The sequence below is a fragment of the Heloderma suspectum genome, chromosome 5, assembly GCF_057233095.1.
Source record: "Heloderma suspectum isolate Gila_16-S chromosome 5, 16-S_ref, whole genome shotgun sequence".
NCBI classification, from domain to species: domain Eukaryota; kingdom Metazoa; phylum Chordata; class Lepidosauria; order Squamata; family Helodermatidae; genus Heloderma; species Heloderma suspectum.
Window position 1 is genome coordinate 165,098,953 of NC_139462.1, and position 18,947 is coordinate 165,117,899.

The 18,947-nt window shown below is 45.7% G+C and overlaps 1 protein-coding gene across 1 annotated transcript in view; it reads right to left on the reverse strand.

The window, feature by feature from the left end:
* Nucleotides 1–326: 326 nt before the first annotated feature.
* The window catches only part of LOC146344779 (collagen alpha-4(VI) chain-like), a 134,385-nt gene continuing 115,764 nt past the window's right edge, over nucleotides 327–18,947 (reverse strand). Inside the window, exons 38-42 of the mRNA XM_084858185.1 lie at nucleotides 17,297–17,387; nucleotides 14,561–15,232; nucleotides 10,648–10,744; nucleotides 10,259–10,482; nucleotides 327–1,580 (exon numbers count right to left, since the gene is read on the reverse strand). Coding sequence (XP_084714311.1) covers nucleotides 1,408–1,580; nucleotides 10,259–10,482; nucleotides 10,648–10,744; nucleotides 14,561–15,232; nucleotides 17,297–17,387 — 1,257 coding nt within the window. The 3' untranslated portion in view covers nucleotides 327–1,407. The remainder of the gene's footprint in view (nucleotides 1,581–10,258; nucleotides 10,483–10,647; nucleotides 10,745–14,560; nucleotides 15,233–17,296; nucleotides 17,388–18,947) is intronic.

Genomic DNA, 18,947 nt, shown 5'->3' on the forward strand with positions numbered 1-18,947 from the left:
TGCTTCTATTAATGCAGCCCAAAATAGCATTTGCCTTTTTTGCAGCCAAATTATATTGTTGGCTCATATTCAGCTTATATGAGCTCCTTTAGAGTTCTGGCTGAAACCCAAAATGGATTTACAGCCCCACTGAAATCGGAGCCATGAGCCTCGATTGGTTAAAACACATTCAGCATTTTTAATAAAATTGATTTTTGGAATTTTAATGATATAAAGCTGATTTACTATACAGGAGACATTTGGGTGGGTTCTTTGGAGGTATGTTACATTTTTATTTCCTTTTTTATTTTAAAATGTTGTTTTCTTTTTTTTGTTTGTTTAAAATGTTCACCTACTGCCTTTTTACCAATTGCTAGTATCTAAGGTAGTTAGAACAGTTAACACATAGCATTCATCTTCACATGATGATAAGACAGACACAATTTGTCTATTTCACTTAATGTGATATTGTGATAAAGAATGTTCAGATAACAGTAATTGTTATAGACCAACTCTTCTCCCCCCACCCCCGTTGGTTTTTTTTAGCTGGATCTAAAAAAATAGTACCTTCTTTGAAGGGGGAGGGGTTGGAAATAACACTGTCATTTAAGAAGGCTGTACAACAACTTTTATAACTTATATGAAATGGAAGTTTTAAAAAATGTTCACACCACATGGTTTCAGGAAAATTGGTTTTATTCACATGTATCGTGCTTATTTCTAACAAACATCTGGACTAAGAAGAGTGAGTTGCATGAAGCATTTACCAGATATTGTAATTCTACATCTTGTGAAAAGTAGAGCATTTCTGCTAGTCACAGCATTGTGTCAGTGGCAACCCAGAGCTAATGTACAAAGGTCTGAGGTACTGTGTTTTCTTTTTTCTCCTGCACCAAGTGCACATCTCGGTGTCATGAAGTAATACCAAGTTTTATTAATTTTGTTATCCCTGTTATCCCCATCTTCAGCCACAAAAGCAGTTGCATATTCCACAATGTAGGTGACCTTAACCCATGTCGGCCAGTAAGATGTGAAAAATCAAACTGAGGATTATCTGTGTTATAGCGCAATTCTATACTCATCTACTTAAAAGTAGGTCTGGTAGAGTTTAATGGGACTTACCAGTAGGTAACTGGGCATAGGACTTCAGTCTTACTGTGTCATAGAAAAAAAAACATTTTAAAGAAAGCGTAAGTTCTCACGGACAACAAAGCTTATGTCAAATTAAATGTGCAAGTCTTTCAAATGCCACAAGACTCTTTGTTGTTAAAAACTGAACAGATCTCAGAGAAATACAAATGACTTCCCTGCACCACAAAACTTAAATGTTGTTTCATCTGAAGGTGGCAAATCATATTTTGGTTTATTTCACCTCTTTCCACTTTAGCAGATAACTAGGGACACCATTTATGACTGATAGTCTCTGCATTAGGATGACTCTGCACATAAAGCTTCACATTCTTCTTGAGTTTCAAATCTATTTTTGTTCCCACCACAGCCACCATACCAGAACTGCGAGCACATGTGCTGGTCTTTGTCAAAATACCACTTCAGAGTGTAATCCTCACAGTCGCCGCTGTCCATATGTCCAACGCAAACATCTAGAAAAACCAAAAGGGTTCATGGTCAGTGAAATGAAACCGATGACACGCACCTCTTTTCAAGTGTGGCAGAAGAGGGAGATGGAGAGATGGAGTCCATAATTTAGAGATAGTCCATTATATGTACACTTGTTAACAGTATTAAGGAAATTGAATACTAAGCCCCAATGTCCTTAACAGAGGTGGGAGAGGAATTTATTCAGGTCACATTTAAATGTTAACTTACCTAATTTCACACTTTTGAACCGCTACGCAAGCTAAAACTCAGTTATCCTACGAAATTCGCACTTCTCCAAATTTTGCAATGGAGTTCACCGATCAAAAAGGTGTACAAAAATGCATATATTAGGGGAAATAATGTTGGAAAATGCATTATATTAGGAAAATTCCTTGCAAAAAATGTGTGTATTGGGCAAAAATGCATATCTTAGGAGAAATGTGCACAAAGATGTGTATGTGTTTTCATGAGAACTTTTTTTAAAAATTCTCAAACTTTGGGACAAACCGAACTTAAGATTGAAAAAAACTCCCAAGGTTTGAGACGAAGCAAATTTAAGAATGAAAAAACGAGAAACTGAAACTGACAGATTTGTCCATCCATAGTTTACAAGGACCCAGTGATTAGGGGATGGGGGTGGGAAACCTAGGTACTGACAGACGTCTGTCAGTCATTCTCTAGATCAGGTTTATACAGCTTGTGACCTAGCAGGGCCAATGGCAGCCTGTCAGCCCTAGATGTCTGCCTCCCAGTAGCTCAACAAACTGACTGGTTTTGCTCCTTACCAAGAAATGCCCTACCCCCGCGTCCAGCTTGCCTGGCCGGGGGGGGGGCCTTTGCGAGTGGGTGGGGTGAAGAAGCATCTCAGGCTGCCATTGGGCAGCACTTTGCACCATTCCCAAGGGGAGGGGCCAGAGAGATCTTTGTTCTTGATCCATGCCCCTCCCCAAGCAATCTCTCGCTCGCGCAGCTCGTGGATCGGCGCATTTCTTCTCCCCTGGGCCTCGGCCATCATGGGGGAGAAGCGGATGAGGCAGCAGTGCCACAAATGGTGTGTTCCTTCTCCCCCAGGCCTTGGACTTCTTGGGGGGGAAAAGGATGAGGCAGTGGCGCCGTGAACGGTGCGTTCTTTCTCCCCCGGGCCTCGGCCTACATGGCAGACGAGGTGGCGATGGCCAGCTTGCCGGGATGCGGGTCTGCCACTATCTTTGCCCAGTAGCACGCAGCCCCTTGAGGAGGAGATTCCGGCACAGTGACGGCAGGACCGGCGCCTTTCTTCTCCCTCTGGCCTCAGCCCTTGCGGGGGAGGAGTGGAGGAAGCTGTAGTGGCCGGGCTTCTGTTTGTGGCTAGGCTGCCCGCCCTGTCCAGCAGGGCATGCAGCGGCTGCTGGCAGGAATTCAATCCGGCCTCCCACACCTTGTTTTCTTGGGGCCAGGGGATGGCCTGAGTTTTGCCACAGCTGTGGCAACATATTTAGCCGGCCTGGTGGCCAAGCAGATTGAAGGAATTGCCGCGGATGTGGCAACATGCATCTTCGACTCTTCTTGGGACCATCTGGCCCAAGGTTTGGCTGAAAGGGCCCAGTGGGAGTGGTGCAATCCTGGGTGATAGTCTCTCCGGAGGGGGGGGGGTGTCTGGCCCTTCAGGGCCCTGTATTCCCTAGGTGTACCATAGGAGGAAGAGAAGCCTGCTTACAGGTCCAGTGGCGGGGAGTTTGAGTCCCAGGTGGTGCTTTTGCGTCAGGGGGTGGGACTGTCTAATTCCGGGACTTGGGACACCCCTTTCCTACCTAGCATCCTGCAGAAGGGCCCCCCCTTGCTTAAGTTTCAGACAAGGGGACTTTGAGCACTTCATAGAGCCCCTGTTTTGTTAAAGAAGGTCTGAGGCTCAATTCCCAGCTTCCCCAGGTAGGGCGTGGCGAGAACCTTGCAGGACACCCTGTGTCAGGGTGGACACTGAGCCCATAGAATCCCAGAGTAGTTCTGATTCTGAGGAAGAGCAGTCGCTCCTGGGAGAGGAGCGCGCTCCTCTTTCCCAGGACCAACAGCTGACGGAGATTCCTCCCACCAGCATTCCTAGTTTAGTTAGCAATCCAGGGAGTGACCAAGCACAGATAGCAGACTTGGTGGATGCGCGACGCAGACGCAGAGAGCGGCGCCAGATGGAGGGCGTGGAAAGGAGGCATAATGCCAGGTTGGCGCGCAAACAACGGCTGCACTCAGAGGATCCAAGGGAAAAGGGGAGGGACTCTCCCTGGTCCTTAAGTTCAGGGGTCTGCCAGTAATTCCCTTTCAAACGGGGACTAACTGTTCCAACGTAGGGCATAGGTACTGTGCTGCTCAGATCTAGTTGCAATCAGTATAGTTGTTAAGTTGTAAAAGAAGATTAAAGCTTTGAAAGGAATTCCTTTGTCTGTGTCTGGACTTGGCTACTGGATTAGACTGAGAGAGGCCTCCAAGGAGCCCTTGACACCCTGGTAGAGCCGTTGCCGATCCCTGTGCAGTAGTCCTGTGGGTTTGGGGTTCTATTGTTTTCATACCTCCCAGGCAGCTTTGAGTGCCAGCTTGTTGCAGTGGTTAGAGTGCTGCATTGAGACTGGGAGGGATGGGTTCTAGTCCTCACTTGGCCATGGAGTTCACCGGGTGACTTTGGGCCAACCCTAACCTGCCTCACTGGGTTGTTTCAAGGGGTTGTTCCTCATTCATTTTGTGGGGCAGCAGCTTTACCATTTGCTTTAACAGCATGGTCTGGAGGAGGAGGAGGCTTCTGCTTTGCTGAAACTAAGCAGGGTCAGGCTTGGTCTGCAACTGTATGGGAGAACCATTCATGTATATATACATACACGTACTTAATTATTTTCCGCTTGGATTTGTAAGGGTTTCAGGTCACTAGGCCTGTACTGAGACACACACACACCCTGTTTGTGTGCGTATTCCGTTACCTTCGGGATGGGTGGGTTGTCCTATAGGGCCAGTCCCCCATCATTTGTATAGGATGCCCCACAAGAAAGGGCAAGCAGGGGAAGGGCAAAGCACCCTGCCCACTTGCCAATAAGCATTGGAGGATGCATGATTCTTCCTCTGAAGATGAGGCCCAGCCGGATTTACCTTAAACTGGGTTAGATTAAAGCGGTGGGAAACGACTAAGGGATTGTGTTCATCCCACTTTTGTCCATTTCAAATGCGGTGGGGGGCTCCGGGCCCACAGAAACTTTGAGACAGACCCAGAGTAGCTTATTAATTTTGTTACAGCACACTTGGTCGTGATCAAAGCTTCCTTCAGCACAGCTCCGCCACAGGTTATGGGCCCATTCCTTCTGCAGCTCTCGAAGGGTCAGGTCATCTGGTGTCATTAGCGCATTTGGATGCCATCAAAGCATCCTCCAGCTCAGCTCCTATTCCGAGTTCGAGATCCGCAGCTCTCACGGAACCAAGCCACCCCGCGTCATTTGGGTATAGTATGTGGTTTAGTGACATCTGAGCCAGCTTGCAGCCCTGTATGCCAATAATTACAGTCTCAGGGCACTTTGGCATTATTAATCCTTTATGGTTTTATTCCAGTTCTGGGTTAACGTTAGTGTTAGTGTCACAGGATTAACCCCTCCCCTGCACCTGCCCTCTCCCGGTGTCTGCAGTGGTGGAACCATGCCAGGCTATTTATACCTTCGCCACAGTAAGTCCGGATTTAGGTGCGAAGGGTCTTGTGCTTGCACGACCTGGACTTACTTGTGCACATCACATGGGGCAGGGGTATAGACGTGGGCGCACGTGCCCCTTGCCCGATTGTACAGTCCCATTCCACCTTAAGGCAGGAGGTCCTGCTTGTTAAGGTCTGTGAAGACAGAACTCCAATGCTGCCTACTGCCAGCTAGCAAAGATGCTTCAGAGGGGAAGTTCTCCTCCCCCATCCAGTGAAAGGGACACACCGGAAAATGGCCTTAGTGTTGAAAAGGGGACGGGGTGGCTGGCATGGAGTAATACCCTGTCCAAAGTTGTCCAAAGGGGGATAACTACAATTCATCTTGTGTGTTCACAAGAATGAAGTGTGGAATGTTCTGACCCAGATGGCCGTGGAGAGGGCCCCTCAGAAAGCGTATTGGGAAAGTAGCCTTCGGGCTATGCAAACACAGTGATGGGATCATCACTTATTAGGAAATCAAATGGACAAGGAGGGAGCCCTACAGACAGGACGGTGTTTACCTGTCTGATGCAGGAAATAACACCTGTCAGATCTGCAAAGGGGCCTGTGGGAAGTTCTTCTGCGCAGGTGGGGGGGGAGTTTGATGAGCACTTCCCGGAGGTGGCTACGATGGGCAAAAGGAGAATGAACTTAGGGATGGTGAGCATTCAGAGGCACCTTATGGTGGCAGGTGATGCCTGAGGCCTCCCGAACGGGTTTCGCAACTCGGCGGGGGGATAAGGGTTGCCTGTGAGACCAACTCACCTCACTCACCCAGGAGCTGTGCGGCCCCAGGAGGGGGTGACACAGGAAGGTCTACCTCCCCCATAAGGGGCAGTCCGGGGGGGGTGATGCTGACATGGAACCCCTCAGGCTGGGTATGTTCTTGCCCATAAAGGTGCCAGCTAGCCACTGGCACAGACAGTTCCCGTCCTAGGTTTTCCCCTTTGCAGACATTTCAATAAATGTGGCCCAATTTCAATCCAAGCTTTGTAGTCTGTCTCTTCATTTCCACATCTCCACTAGCAACTGCAGAAACAGGGGACTGTCCCGCATATTTCTGAAGGTGGGAGAAACCAGAGAAGGTGTCTGACAACAATCTTACTATTCAGGCAGGTTTATGTGGGAATAGGCAGTTCTTAAGGTACCCAGGTCCGAAGCCATTTAGGGCTGTAAATGTAAAAGCCATCACTTTGAATTGTGCTCAGAAACAAGCCAGTAGCCAGTGAAGTGAAAACATCTTGGTCCCTTTGAGATGTTTTCCATAAGGCAGGTCCCAGTCTCACCACTGCATTTTGCACCAACTAAAGTTTCTTCAAAAGCAAATCTACAGCCCATGACAGTAGTCTAAATGATTACCAGAGCATGGACAATCTTGGTCAGGCTCTCTCTGCCTAAGAGGGGCTCTGACTATTTATGGGCCTAAAGACATTAGAAAGTACGTTTGTTGTAAAATATAAAATACCCTGCAACATAAGGCTATAAAGAATGTGTGATAACATCTTGAATAGTTTTTGTGTGTTCCCAAAAGTTCTCAAGTAGGAATCAGCTGGAGTGAGTCACTCTTGCCATGCTTTTGCTGTGATGTTCAAAGAGTGAGCTCACACTATCTCAAAAGTTGGCAATAACTTCCAGACTCCACTCTAGTTTGTAACTCCTGGACCTTAAGGTGGGAAGGGACTCTGGACCTTAAGGTGGGAAGGGACTCCTGGACCTTAAGGTGGGAAGGGACTCTAGTTTGTAACTCCTGGACCTTAAGGTGGGAAGGGACTCTGGACCTTGTAACTCCTGGACCTTAAGGTGGGAAGGGACTCCTGGACCTTAAGGTGGGAAGGGAATCTGGACCTTGTAACTCCTGGACCTTAAGGTGGGAAGGGACTCTAGTTTGTAACTCCTGGACCTTAAGGTGGGAAGGGACTCTGGACCTTGTAACTCCTGGACCTTAAGGTGGGAAGGGACTCTGGACCTTGTAACTCCTGGACCTTAAGGTGGGAAGGGACTCTGGACCTTGTAACTCCTGGACCTTAAGGTGGGAAGGGACTCTGGACCTTGTAACTCCTGGACCTTAAGGTGGGAAGGGACTCCTGGACCTTAAGGTGGGAAGGGACTCTGGACCTTGTAACTCCTGGACCTTAAGGTGGGAAGGGACTCTAGTTTGTAACTCCTGGACCTTAAGGTGGGAAGGGACTCTGGACCTTGTAACTCCTGGACCTTAAGGTGGGAAGGGACTCCTGGACCTTAAGGTGGGAAGGGACTTAGAACAGAGGTGGGCAACACTCAGCCTGTAGGCCCCATGCTCCCCCTCCCAGCGTTTTTTGTGCCCCCCGCTTATCCCACTGCCAAAATTGAGCAGCACAGCAGCAGGAAGAAAGAGCCATTTTTTAAAGGGAAATTGGGTGAGTGGCACACAGGGGAACTCCTTTGTGTCTCTAAGCACAGATTGGAGGTAACACTGGGATTCCCTTCTGGATGTGCCACTTGCACCCCAAGTGGAATGCGAGAGGTGGGCAAAGCCAGTGAGGGACTGGCAGGACCAGCTCTTCCAAGCGGCTGCTCAGTTCCTTGGCTTCGTGGGCTGTCTGCGCCCTAAATGGGATGTGAGCAGTATGCAAAGCAGGCAAGGGACCCAGCAGCCGCTTGCAGGAGCTGGTCCTGCAAGTGGCCGCCAAGTCCCTTTCTCTGTGCAGAGAGAGGCATGGAGCTCCATGTCTCTCTCTGCACAGAGAAAAGAGAAGTGGGTGGGGCAGGGGCTGGGTGAAGTCATGCGAGGGGGAGAGGTCCAACCCCTTGAGGTCATCTGGCCCTCCAGCATGGTCCAGGGCAGAAAACCGGCCCACGGACCACAAATGTTTGCCCACCCCGGACCAAAAATGGTTGCCCAGGGTTGGAGAACTTGTGGTCCTCCAGATCTTGATGGATTACAAATCCCATCGTGCCTGACAATTGACCATGCTGGCCAGGCCTGATGGGAGTTGGAGTCCAACAAAATCTGGAGGGCCAGAATTTCCCCATCTCTGGTGTATTCTGCGCTCCTACTAGTGTAATGCCACCCTAATTTCCCAGCACTGCCCAATACACAATACATTGCCTGTGATTGTATCTATTCTTCCCTCCTGTGGAAATGTTAATAGAGAAGCCCGAAAGGGCATGCGATATGTGTCTCTCGTACTATCTGCCATGGACAGCAGGGCCATCTCAATAATCTTCAAATATTAATAAGCTGGCCTAATTTGCCTACACTACTTCCGCTCCTAATTTTGATTTAGGGAATTGTGATGGCATCACTCTAAATGTATGTAGGCATGCAAAGCAATGAAATCTTTTCCTTTAAAAAGATCTACTGCAAAATACCGAAATAATGTCTGCGAATTATTTTTTTTAAAACAGCCAAGGTAGACATCACATTTTTGATGCAACTTGGAAATCACTTAAGTAGAAATATGCGGTCTCCAGCTGACTGGTCCCCAGTGGACTTCAGTGATCCCAAATCCGTGTCAACTACAAGAACTTTGGCTTAAATGAGCTGTCAGCTGGAACTGGGTTGCTGGACGAGGGGGTGTGTGTCAAGGAATGATTAAACTCTTCTGAAATTAGATGCCCCAAATCAGTGTCAAGAACTTCAGCTTAAATGAGTTGTCAGCTGCAACTGTTATTTTTGTCAAGGAATGATTACATTCTTCTGAAATGAGTTGCCCAATTGTCTCCAAGTCTGAAACATGCAAACAAGGTTTGGCTAATGCATGACTAAGACATCTGCTTGGAGCAGGACACATCTGCTCAGTGGCTCAACTGCTGCTGCCAGAATGAACTCTATAGTAGTTAACCCCAATTGTCCTGAGAGAGATCTACTTTGATCAGAAGACGCCCCAGAAATAATCGTCAATGTACCAAAAGTTATACATGGCAATTCAGATTTGGGAAGTCATCTGAATGCAAGTTGGCAAAGACAAAATATCCTTGTCATGCGGGCTGTTTCCACAGAAGCCACCTACATCATCTTTAATTAACTGTATGGGGTTGCATCCAAAAGTTCCCTTCCTCGGACAGGAGGAGTTTTCTCCAGAGGAAGGCAACTTCCAGAGAAATGGAACCTTTGGATGCAACCCATGGTATCTCATTGATCCACATTATGCATGATCAGACATCAGTATTTCCACACTTTTAGGATCAGTTCACACAGTTGCCAAACTACTTCTACATCAGAGTACGGATGTCAGAGAAATCCGCTGCGGATTCAAATGAATCCGCAGCGGATTGGGACCACTTACCTCTGCTCGAGGAGGACTGGAGGAGGAATGGCACTCAGCTGCTTCTTGCCAGCCAAAGCCGTTCGCCTCCTCCCTGTCCCTGCCGACTGCCATGTCTTTAAAAAAAAAAAAAGGCGAACAGGAGGATGTGCCCATAGACTTATACACAAAATAGAGCGGTGAATCTTGCATATAAGCCTATGGACACATAGACGTATACACAAGATTCATGACTCTATTTGCGTATAAGTCTATGGGCACATCCTCCTGATTGCCATTTTTTTTTTTTTTTAAGACATGACAATCGGCAGGGACAGGGAGGAGGCGAATGGCTCTGGCTGGCAGGAGGGGAGGTAAGCGCCCCCAAGCCAAGTCCCCCCCCCAGAATCCGAGCAGAGCGGAACTGCTCTGGAGGATTCTGGAGGGGAGGAACAGATCGCCTCCACCACCCACAGATTCCCCACCGGAACAGACGGTGGGGAATCCGTACACCCCTACATCAGAGGTGCGTATCCTTTTTGGCCCCAAGGGCCATATGTGATTCTGATAGACAAAGGGATGAACAGACCCATTTAGGTTCCACTCTGGAATGTTTTTAGCAGATAATCATTCTAGATGGTACAATCTATGCCAGAATTTTGGCAGATCAGTTTGGGTGCCAAGGTGTACTATAACTGAGTAAATATAAGAGATCATGGATATTATAGTCAGTATAATACACACACCTGTGTGTATGTGTATAATACATACACACCTATTATTCTTTTTACTTGCTCAAAACGTTCTTCATCCTCTGTTGCTCTGCCACCTTGTACACTGATGTCTGTGAAATACTCATTCTCCACATGCTTATATTGTTCTTCTCCTTTGACCTCTACAGGTTCTTGGGTGGCCTCCATAATTTTTTCTTGCATGTTTTTTCTGGGTAATTGTGATAGTTGCAAAGTATCACTGTAATCCAATTCAGAGAAAGGTATCCTATAAAGAAGAAAGGGGATGATGCTTTAGGTACGAGATATACCAAAAATTATGCCCCAGGACTCATTGACTCAAATTTTGCCCAGCTTAGGTCTTTTGCATCTGCTGAAGCCAAAGTTTTTGTCTTTTACTCCAGGGGAGATGAACAAAAGACAGGTTTTGTACCTGTCAGTCCTCCCTATGAGCTGATGGTAAGTGTCTCCTCGATCCAGGCCTTCACATTCTTCCTGCAGGTCTTCAGGAGGATAAGAATTCATTCCCCCTGTGGGAAAAGAAAAAGGAAAGGAAAGGAAAGGAAAGGAAAGGAAAGGAAAGGAAAGGAAAGGAAAGGAAAGGAAAGGAAAGGAACATACCAAATCATTTTTTAAATGCTGAATGTTAAGATGGGAGAATAATTGCCAATACATAAAAGAAAAGGTACCGGCTGTATTCAGACAATCATCCAAGTGTTCATAAACTATGATTTATGAAGCCACTGGAAGAAGCCATTGTCATGCATGCCTCCCTCCCTCATTGCATTGCATCTTTGGCACAAAGATCCTGGCTTATTTTTCTGGTTTGTTGTCCAACATTAAGCCAGAGTTTCCTGGTCTGGACATAATGGGGAACTCTGGCTTAATGCAAACTAGGACCTTTGTGCTAAAGCCAGTGTGTGACAGGTGAAGGGGAGAGGAAGGACAAGGGAGGAGTGCACGGCCACAGTGCTCATCCACAACTTCATAAACCATGGTTTATGCAGCATAGTTTATGAAGCCTTGGGTGATTGTCTCAACATGGCCACTATTTCTTTGCAAAGTAATCACAGAGTTCTCCAGATCGGTTCAAATTGAAAACCTGGATATCCTTAGAATATGGCATTAGGAATCTTTAGATTCATCATCTTTGTACATGCAGCCCCATTCATTTATCTGTTCAGTTTTAAATCCAGGTACTAAATCTTGCCTAACTGAGAATGTGGATCATAACAACTAATTTCCTGCTCCAAAGCAGCAAGAATAAAGATTTAGCAATCATGCAGGTGGAGGACTCTTAGCACTATAGATCAAAAGGCATTTTGCAGCTATTCTATATTTCCCCTCTTAAAGGGTTTTTTTCTGTTAAGAAAAAAGGTGAAAGAAACAGTGGGAAAACATGGGAGGGTTACAAATGGAAGACGGCATTGTCCAGCACCCCTTTAAAATTCCATGAATGAGGCAGACTTGTATTTAGGTCGGTTTAATACACTGTAGCTTCTGTTAATGGTATCCTGGTGGTGGTTTTGGTTTTTTAAAGCAGGGACATCCTGAAAAATGCTTGGATACATACTTTGTCGCATCTTGTGAAGAATCTTGGTGGAGGTTAGTTTCATACACCAAATCTCTCTCTCTCTCTCTCTCGCGCGCACACACACACACACACACACACACGATGCAGTCTTAAACATTCTTACATGGAAGTACATTCCACGGAAATCAACAGGAGTTACTTCCTGCTAAATATGTTTAAGTCGCATTCCCAAGAACTTTCAAGTAAATTTACGTTTCATTGAAATCAGTGGAAACTACAGTGGAGAAGGAGGCTTTATTCTTAGGATCTTGCTCTTTAAGACTCCCATTTTTGCCTGTTAGAATCATTTAGCTTCACCATTTCATATCTGCCTGCCTCTCACATTTGAAGCATCTGACATGTAGCCCAGCCAGGAAACCTGATATAATTGCAGTGTATGTCAGTAAGAGACTGGAACATCCATCCAATTCTCAGCACCTCTTCAATGCCCAACCCCTTTTGATCCTAGGAAAGCGCCAACTGCTTAGTTCACGGCTGCTTCTCTGTGTACATGTTGAACGTGTCATGTCTCAAATGTCAAACCTCTGCCCTACCACTGGGTAAGGGTTAGAAGCCCTTCCCACCCCTTTACACCTGATTTGGTGATCCAAATCTCCCAGCATCCCCCTGTCCTGATCCATAGAATTCTTAACTCCAATAGTGTGCTATTGAAAATTGCAAGGATGCTCCTTGCAGCCCACCAGTAAGTTTGAGATTCCTGTTTGATACTGTCTAGCTTATATTATTTAGGGCACAATCCTATGCATGTTCAAACAGAAAAAAGTCCTACAATTTCCAGCATTTCCCAGCCAGCATGGAGAATGGCTAGAGAATGGTGGGAATTATAGGACTTTTCTCTGTCTAAACGTGCATAGGATTGCGCCCTTAGAGAGTAAACTCTTAATTACCTATCTGGTACTCCCCTCTTCCCTTATATAAAGGGTGCAGAACCTCTTTCAGCCTGAGGGCTGAATTCCATTTTTAAAGAAGCTCTTTGGGGTTGCCTTGCAGTGGTGGGCAGGGCTGAAGGCAAAAGGGGGCTGGGAAAGGGTTGTGACCAAAAATACCAGCTTATTTTAGCTTACAGCTCTTACTGCCAGTAAATAAGCCCCAGGAGAGGCATTTCAACCTTTTAGAATGGGAGGAAAGCTTCACAAAATCTGGGAAATCACCAAATGCTTGGTGGTTGGGCAAAAGGGCTGTGGAATCTAGGGAAACCTAGAGGCCTGAATTTGGCCCCTGGGCCTGAGATTCTGCACCCCTGCCTTATATCTACTTCCTGTTGTTAACAAAGCTTTCTTGAATTTGAGTCTACTGAGGCTGGCTAGGTGTTCTTGGCAGCCTGATGAGTATCTCTCCCTATAAGCCAGACTGCCAGTTTATGCTACAGGCTTGGACCTGGGGCAAGGTAAAGCTGGACAGGCTAAATCTTGCCTTGCAGTGATGAGGGAGAATGAGCTGGCTGTCATCCCTGCCCTGGTCTGAAATCAACTTGAACCCATTGCAGTCCCTTCTGCTCAGGAGTTAGAGAAGAAAGGAGGTGATGCAAAATGAAGTTGGGGGAGTCACTGTGGCATGGCAGCAGCCATGCAACTCCATACCTACTACCTAGAAACTGGTTAGGATTAGATGTTCACATTAGCTACTCCTGACTAAACAGGGGCTCCTTGGTAATGATTTCATGATACATGAATTAACTTCCATTGTTAAATATAGAGCAAGCCACCAGATGTCCCTGAGGACGTCATTTATGAAATTATAAAGGGACTTTGGAAATCACGTATATCCAAAGCAACTCTCTGATTGGCTGTATCAGGCACATCTTGAGAATCTGAGAGCACCTAATGTCCTGCGCCATCTGGGATTCCATCATCTGCTCTGGCAATGGCTCAGGGAAGGAGGCACAACATGGGACAGGCAGCTGCATCATGTTTGAGAACGAAGTTAATTTCAGGACCAGGGACAGCAGTCCTGGAGCTAGAGTGCTGACAAGATACCCCAGCGCTGACCAGGAGCAATTGGCAGGGATCTATGGTCAAGGCCAGAAGAAGCCTTCCGGAAGCTCCACCCTCTCAGATGCTACATCTGGCTGTTAAAGGGCCAGCAGGCTTTTCCTGCAAGTGCTGTGTCTCCTGTGGAGTGAATTTGGAGGGATGAGGAGCGGGCTGGGGACTGTTCCTCAGAGCTCCCTGTTCACTAGAGGAGTCTGATGTCCACTCCTCAGAGTCAGGGGGCAGTGGTACCTCCTGGGGATTGTGTGGATAGGGTATGTGATCCGAGGCAATGGGCTCTGGTTCAGAAGGACCAGAGACTGGTTCTGGCTTCTCTTTGGAGTCACTGTTGCTGGAGGCTTCAACCTCCAACGGCTCCTGGTCCAACACCATGACACCTAAAGCCAGAGCTTTGTGTCTTCTATACTAAAAGAATGTAAAACCTATACCAAGGAAAGCTAAATGCTATGATAAAGTGTATTGAATTAACAGTGCAATCAGAAATAAGTCCCATTGAGTCCAACGAGGTTTACTCCAGGGAACTGGGTACAGGATTGCAGTTTAGGGCTTATGTAGGAGTAACTCCCACTTACCTGGGAGCAAGACCCATTTACCAATGAGTAAACATGTATGTGCTGTAAGTGTATGATCCAGCATATAAATTGGTTCAGTGAGTGTATATAAGATGCAAGTAGCCACATGGAATGGGAGACAAACAGCCCTAGCACAGAATCACTCAGTATTCCTATAAAAGGAAGTAAACCAAACTGCATATCACTTACGTTTTAAAAGATTTAAGAAGGCCCGGCTAAATTGAAGAGCATATGGCAATCCAGGCTTATCAACCCTTCCCAGCTGCAATAGATGCTGCTCCACTGGAAAACTGGAGAGTTCTGCCATCTCTGCATCATCCACTCCTCTGCCAAGTGCTAAGGTGAACATGGTGAATCCTTGGCATTTGGCTTCTAGTGACATTTTTCTAAGTTTCTCCCTGTCCCAGGAACTTGTCTTACTCCCAAGTAGGGTAAGTATAACCCTGTGTTTTCTGGGCCTGGGGGCTTCCAAAAATACATTGTTAATGGTCCACTCTAGAGCATGACCTACAGCTGATGGACCTTCCAGTTGGCGAATTGATTCTTCGATGTGCATTTTCATCAGGTTTTTAGTGTTGTAGGTAACCAAGTCAAACTCTTCATACACCGGGCTTGAGTCTCTGTTGACTGTGAAATTTTGTGGGGCCTGTTGCACCAATGCAACCCTCGCCCCTCCATCCGACTCCAGAGGCAGGGAATCAATGACAAAATAATCCAACATGTTGCTCACAAATCCCCTCATTGTCTCAAACTCCTCACTTCCGACATTCCGAGAGCTGTCCATGATGTAAGTTATGTCCATGTTTATTAAAATGGGAAGGGGAGCAGTCACCTCACATTCCGGAGCTGGGCTACACTTATCTGTGGAAGAAGCATTACAGAGCAATTAATGCCACGGAGTGACTGAAGAGACGAAGTTGCCCATTATTTGTGTTTTGTTTTGCTTCTCTTCTAAAAATGTTTCTAACAAATAATTTTGAAATGATCTGTATTTAAGACAGAGGACAGGTGAAAGAGACCCAACCATCTGTATAGTAGATATTTATGATGACTATATTTTATAGCATAGGTGAGCAGACTTTGTTTTTAACTAGAAGCTTGAGTTGCAAAAGAGTAACTCAGGAAAGCAGTCCTAGAACTGCATGACAAGCTTAGCCCAGGAATTTGTTTTCAGCGCCAGAACTGAGCTCACAGTCCATTCACAAGTGCAAAATCTACTCCTGGTTCCATGCCACCCCCCACAGCTCTCTTCATCTCAGCAGCCTAATTTAGAAGTGGGGGGGGACCTTTTTGCTGCAGTTAAAAAAATTTGGAGTCAGAAATCTTTGCAGATCTATTGCAAATCACCTAGAGATCTACTACCAGTAGATTCCAATCTACCTTCTTTTCCACCTCTGCTTTATAGTCTATAAATATATTTCCTACCAAGAATGTCCAGGCTAATGGAGAGCACACTAGTTAAGAGTGCAGTCTTAAGGGGTCGACACTATATAGACAGAGGCCTCTGATCTCAGCATCCTCCACCTATCCTATGCTCTATTAGCCCAAGCCAGGCAGAGCAGGAGGAATGGCAGAGGCTTTTACAGCCTCCAATGACTCTGGGCTTCATCACATGGAGCTTTTATCCTGCAATTGAGATTGCTCCTTCATGGAAGTTTGCAGGCTCTCTACATGATGCCGTGACCCTGCCGTGACCCTCCTGCACTAAATGCCCTTTGTTCTGTTTTTAAATAGATCGCAGATAATGAACTATCAAATAACTCTGTTGTGTTCCACTTCAGTTTCTTCTGTGAAAAGACTTAAAGCAGCAAGAAGAGGAGCGAGATCAATGAAGGATAATGAAAGACTCAGACATGGGAAGAAGTGGAGGGGAGGAAGCGCATGTAAAGGGAGTCAGTGGTGATCCTGCATTTAAAATGGAAGCAGAAAGCCCTGTTTTAAGTGCAGGGCTTTAGGGTGGTGTAGAAATGCCCTCTGTTTTGTTTCTTAGAGCTAGATGGGTCTCTGAGACCATCCAGCTCACTCACTCACTTGGGAGTGGGGCTGGGAGAGGGATATGGCATATCCATGTCCTCTCTGTTCCCTACCCAACCTGGCCACTGGCACACACCCTTTTAACCCTTCCCAATCTCTTTCAAGGATGATGTTGCATCCTCAGAAGAGAAGCTGCTGCAGTGCTTTCCAAGACAGCTGGTGTGTGTGTGGAAAATCCCCTCACAAATTTCCCCTCCTGAGGTCGTAGCTGTGTCTATAGCCTCAGGAGGGAAATCCATGATACCCTATGGTCTGTAGGATGCTCTTAGGATAGCTCTCTACGTAGCTTAATTGTTTAAACTAATTAGCAGTGCAATCCTATGTGTGTCTACTCAGACCTAAGCCCACTGAGGACAATGGGAGTTACTCCCAGGTAAATGGGTATAGGACTAAAGCCTAAGTTATAGTTTTGTTACTTAATAGATATTGTATTTAAGATTAATCATTATTATTTAAGGTTTTTAGGGCTACACTCAGAGATAGGGGCTCTGCTTATATTAACAGCGTTAGGATGTGTACATCCCTGTATCTCATTCTGAGTGAGGCCCTCTAAGGTGGCTCACAAGGTAAAAATCTAAATAGACATCACAAAATTTTTAAACAATTTTTAAAAACACACAAAAATACAAAAACAGTAAAAATCCTAACAAATCATAAGATTACAACATAAATGAAAATCAGCCAAATAGCTTATAAAAAACAGATGCATTTTCACTAGATGTCCAAAAAAAAGGGGTGCAATGTTCAGTCAATTACAGAGCAATCCTACCTATGTCTACCCAGAAATAAGTCATGTGTGTGAGTGAGTGAAAATGGTTGTGTGTGTGTACGTGAGGGTGTGTAAAATCACTCTATATATGACCAATTTAAGAATGAAATGAATGGGCTTACCATAACAGAGTGAGCAATGGGAGATGCTATCCAAGTTTTCATCCTCCTTAGATTCCCAAACAAATAGCTGAAATTGACGAGTATCATCTGCCTAATTAAATGAAAGGCAAGTTTAGGTTAAACAGGAGGAAATGTACTAAAAATGTAATATCCTCTGAAATGTGAACACTGTATTTTTATTAGTTATACAAACATTTATACACCATCTTTGCAACCCAAAGTGGCTTACAACCATTTTAAATCCCATAAAATTTAAAACTAGAGAGAATTAAAAAGCCAGAATAAAAACAAAAGCTCAAACAGGCAGGATTTTTTTCTACTAGAGTGCAACCTAGTAATCAAGTTATTGATTCTTTGTGGTTCTGTTTATGCCACATTTCAGGATCAAAAATGTGCAGTGTTTTGCCAATGCTAACTGCATTTTCTCTACCCTTCCTTCTCATCTTGAAAATCTGTAAATGGATACTTCTAATGTGCAATTGCCCTGCCTTATTCATGGATTTTACAGGGGATCCCAACATCATTGTCATCCACTTGCCATCCTCCCATGTTTTTGCACTGCTTCTGCCATTCTTTTTCTTATTGCAGAAAATCCGTTAAGGGTACAATCCTATGCAGATAGGGGGCCACCTCCAAACTCAGAGGTGACCACCTATCCAATGCAGGGCAGGAGAAGCACGGAGGAGATTGTTCCCTCCGTGCTTCTCCTGCCCTGCATTTTCGGCTAGACAGCCAATTGCGGCTGTCTAGCCACGGGACAGCAGAGCGGGGGAGGAGGCTGCCGAATGACACATAGGATGTGTCGTACCAGCATTTCTGCCCTCCTGACCCGGAACGCCACTGACTAGCAGCCATAGGATTGCTTCCTAAGACAAAAAAGACAGAATAACTGCACAATGCCTTCTGATAGTGCTAGGAGGCCTCCATGTGTAAGCACCCAATAAAGGGAAAAATCCAGGCCTTTAATGTCAATAGGAGAGTAAAGACATACATAGCTTTGGCTAAATCATATTCAAGCATATTTTTATTAACATGCTCCTTGATCAGACAAGGTAGCGGGCTCTGTTTATGCACCTCTAACCAGGGGCTCTCGTTCATGCCTTTTGATAGGTCATGGTTATTCCAAGACACTAGAATTTGTCTTGTAGCCAGTCTGCCCAGGAACAGACCGCAGAAAGAAACCATTGTTTGCAGTTTAAAATGTAGACAGCAAAAAAGGCCTGTCTGGTTCTGGAGCTTGTTGGGGAAAGCTCCTAAGGGATTTCGATTATATGATTTCTGGCTCTCAGAAACAGTTTTTAGGATTTTAGGATATGGGGAAACTGAACAGGTGTTCCCTGGGGTTAGTAGCATCTGTGTGCATCTGCTTCATCCTGTATGATCGTAAAGAAGCAGCTTATTTAAAAAAGGAACAGAAGTCTTTAGTACTCCCTCCTCATAGGACAAGGAATTTGCCCCATAACTTCCTCTTCTGGGAAGTTAGAATACAAAACAATGGGTTCAGTCCAGACTAAGACAGTTGCGCTTAGGTCCTACTGAAATCCAATGTTAGTCCTGGCTAACCTAAGTCCCATTGATTTCAATGGGAACTTAGAGAGCAATCCTAAACAGGGCCGGCAAGAAGAGAGCTTTTCTACACAAGGCTGTTAAT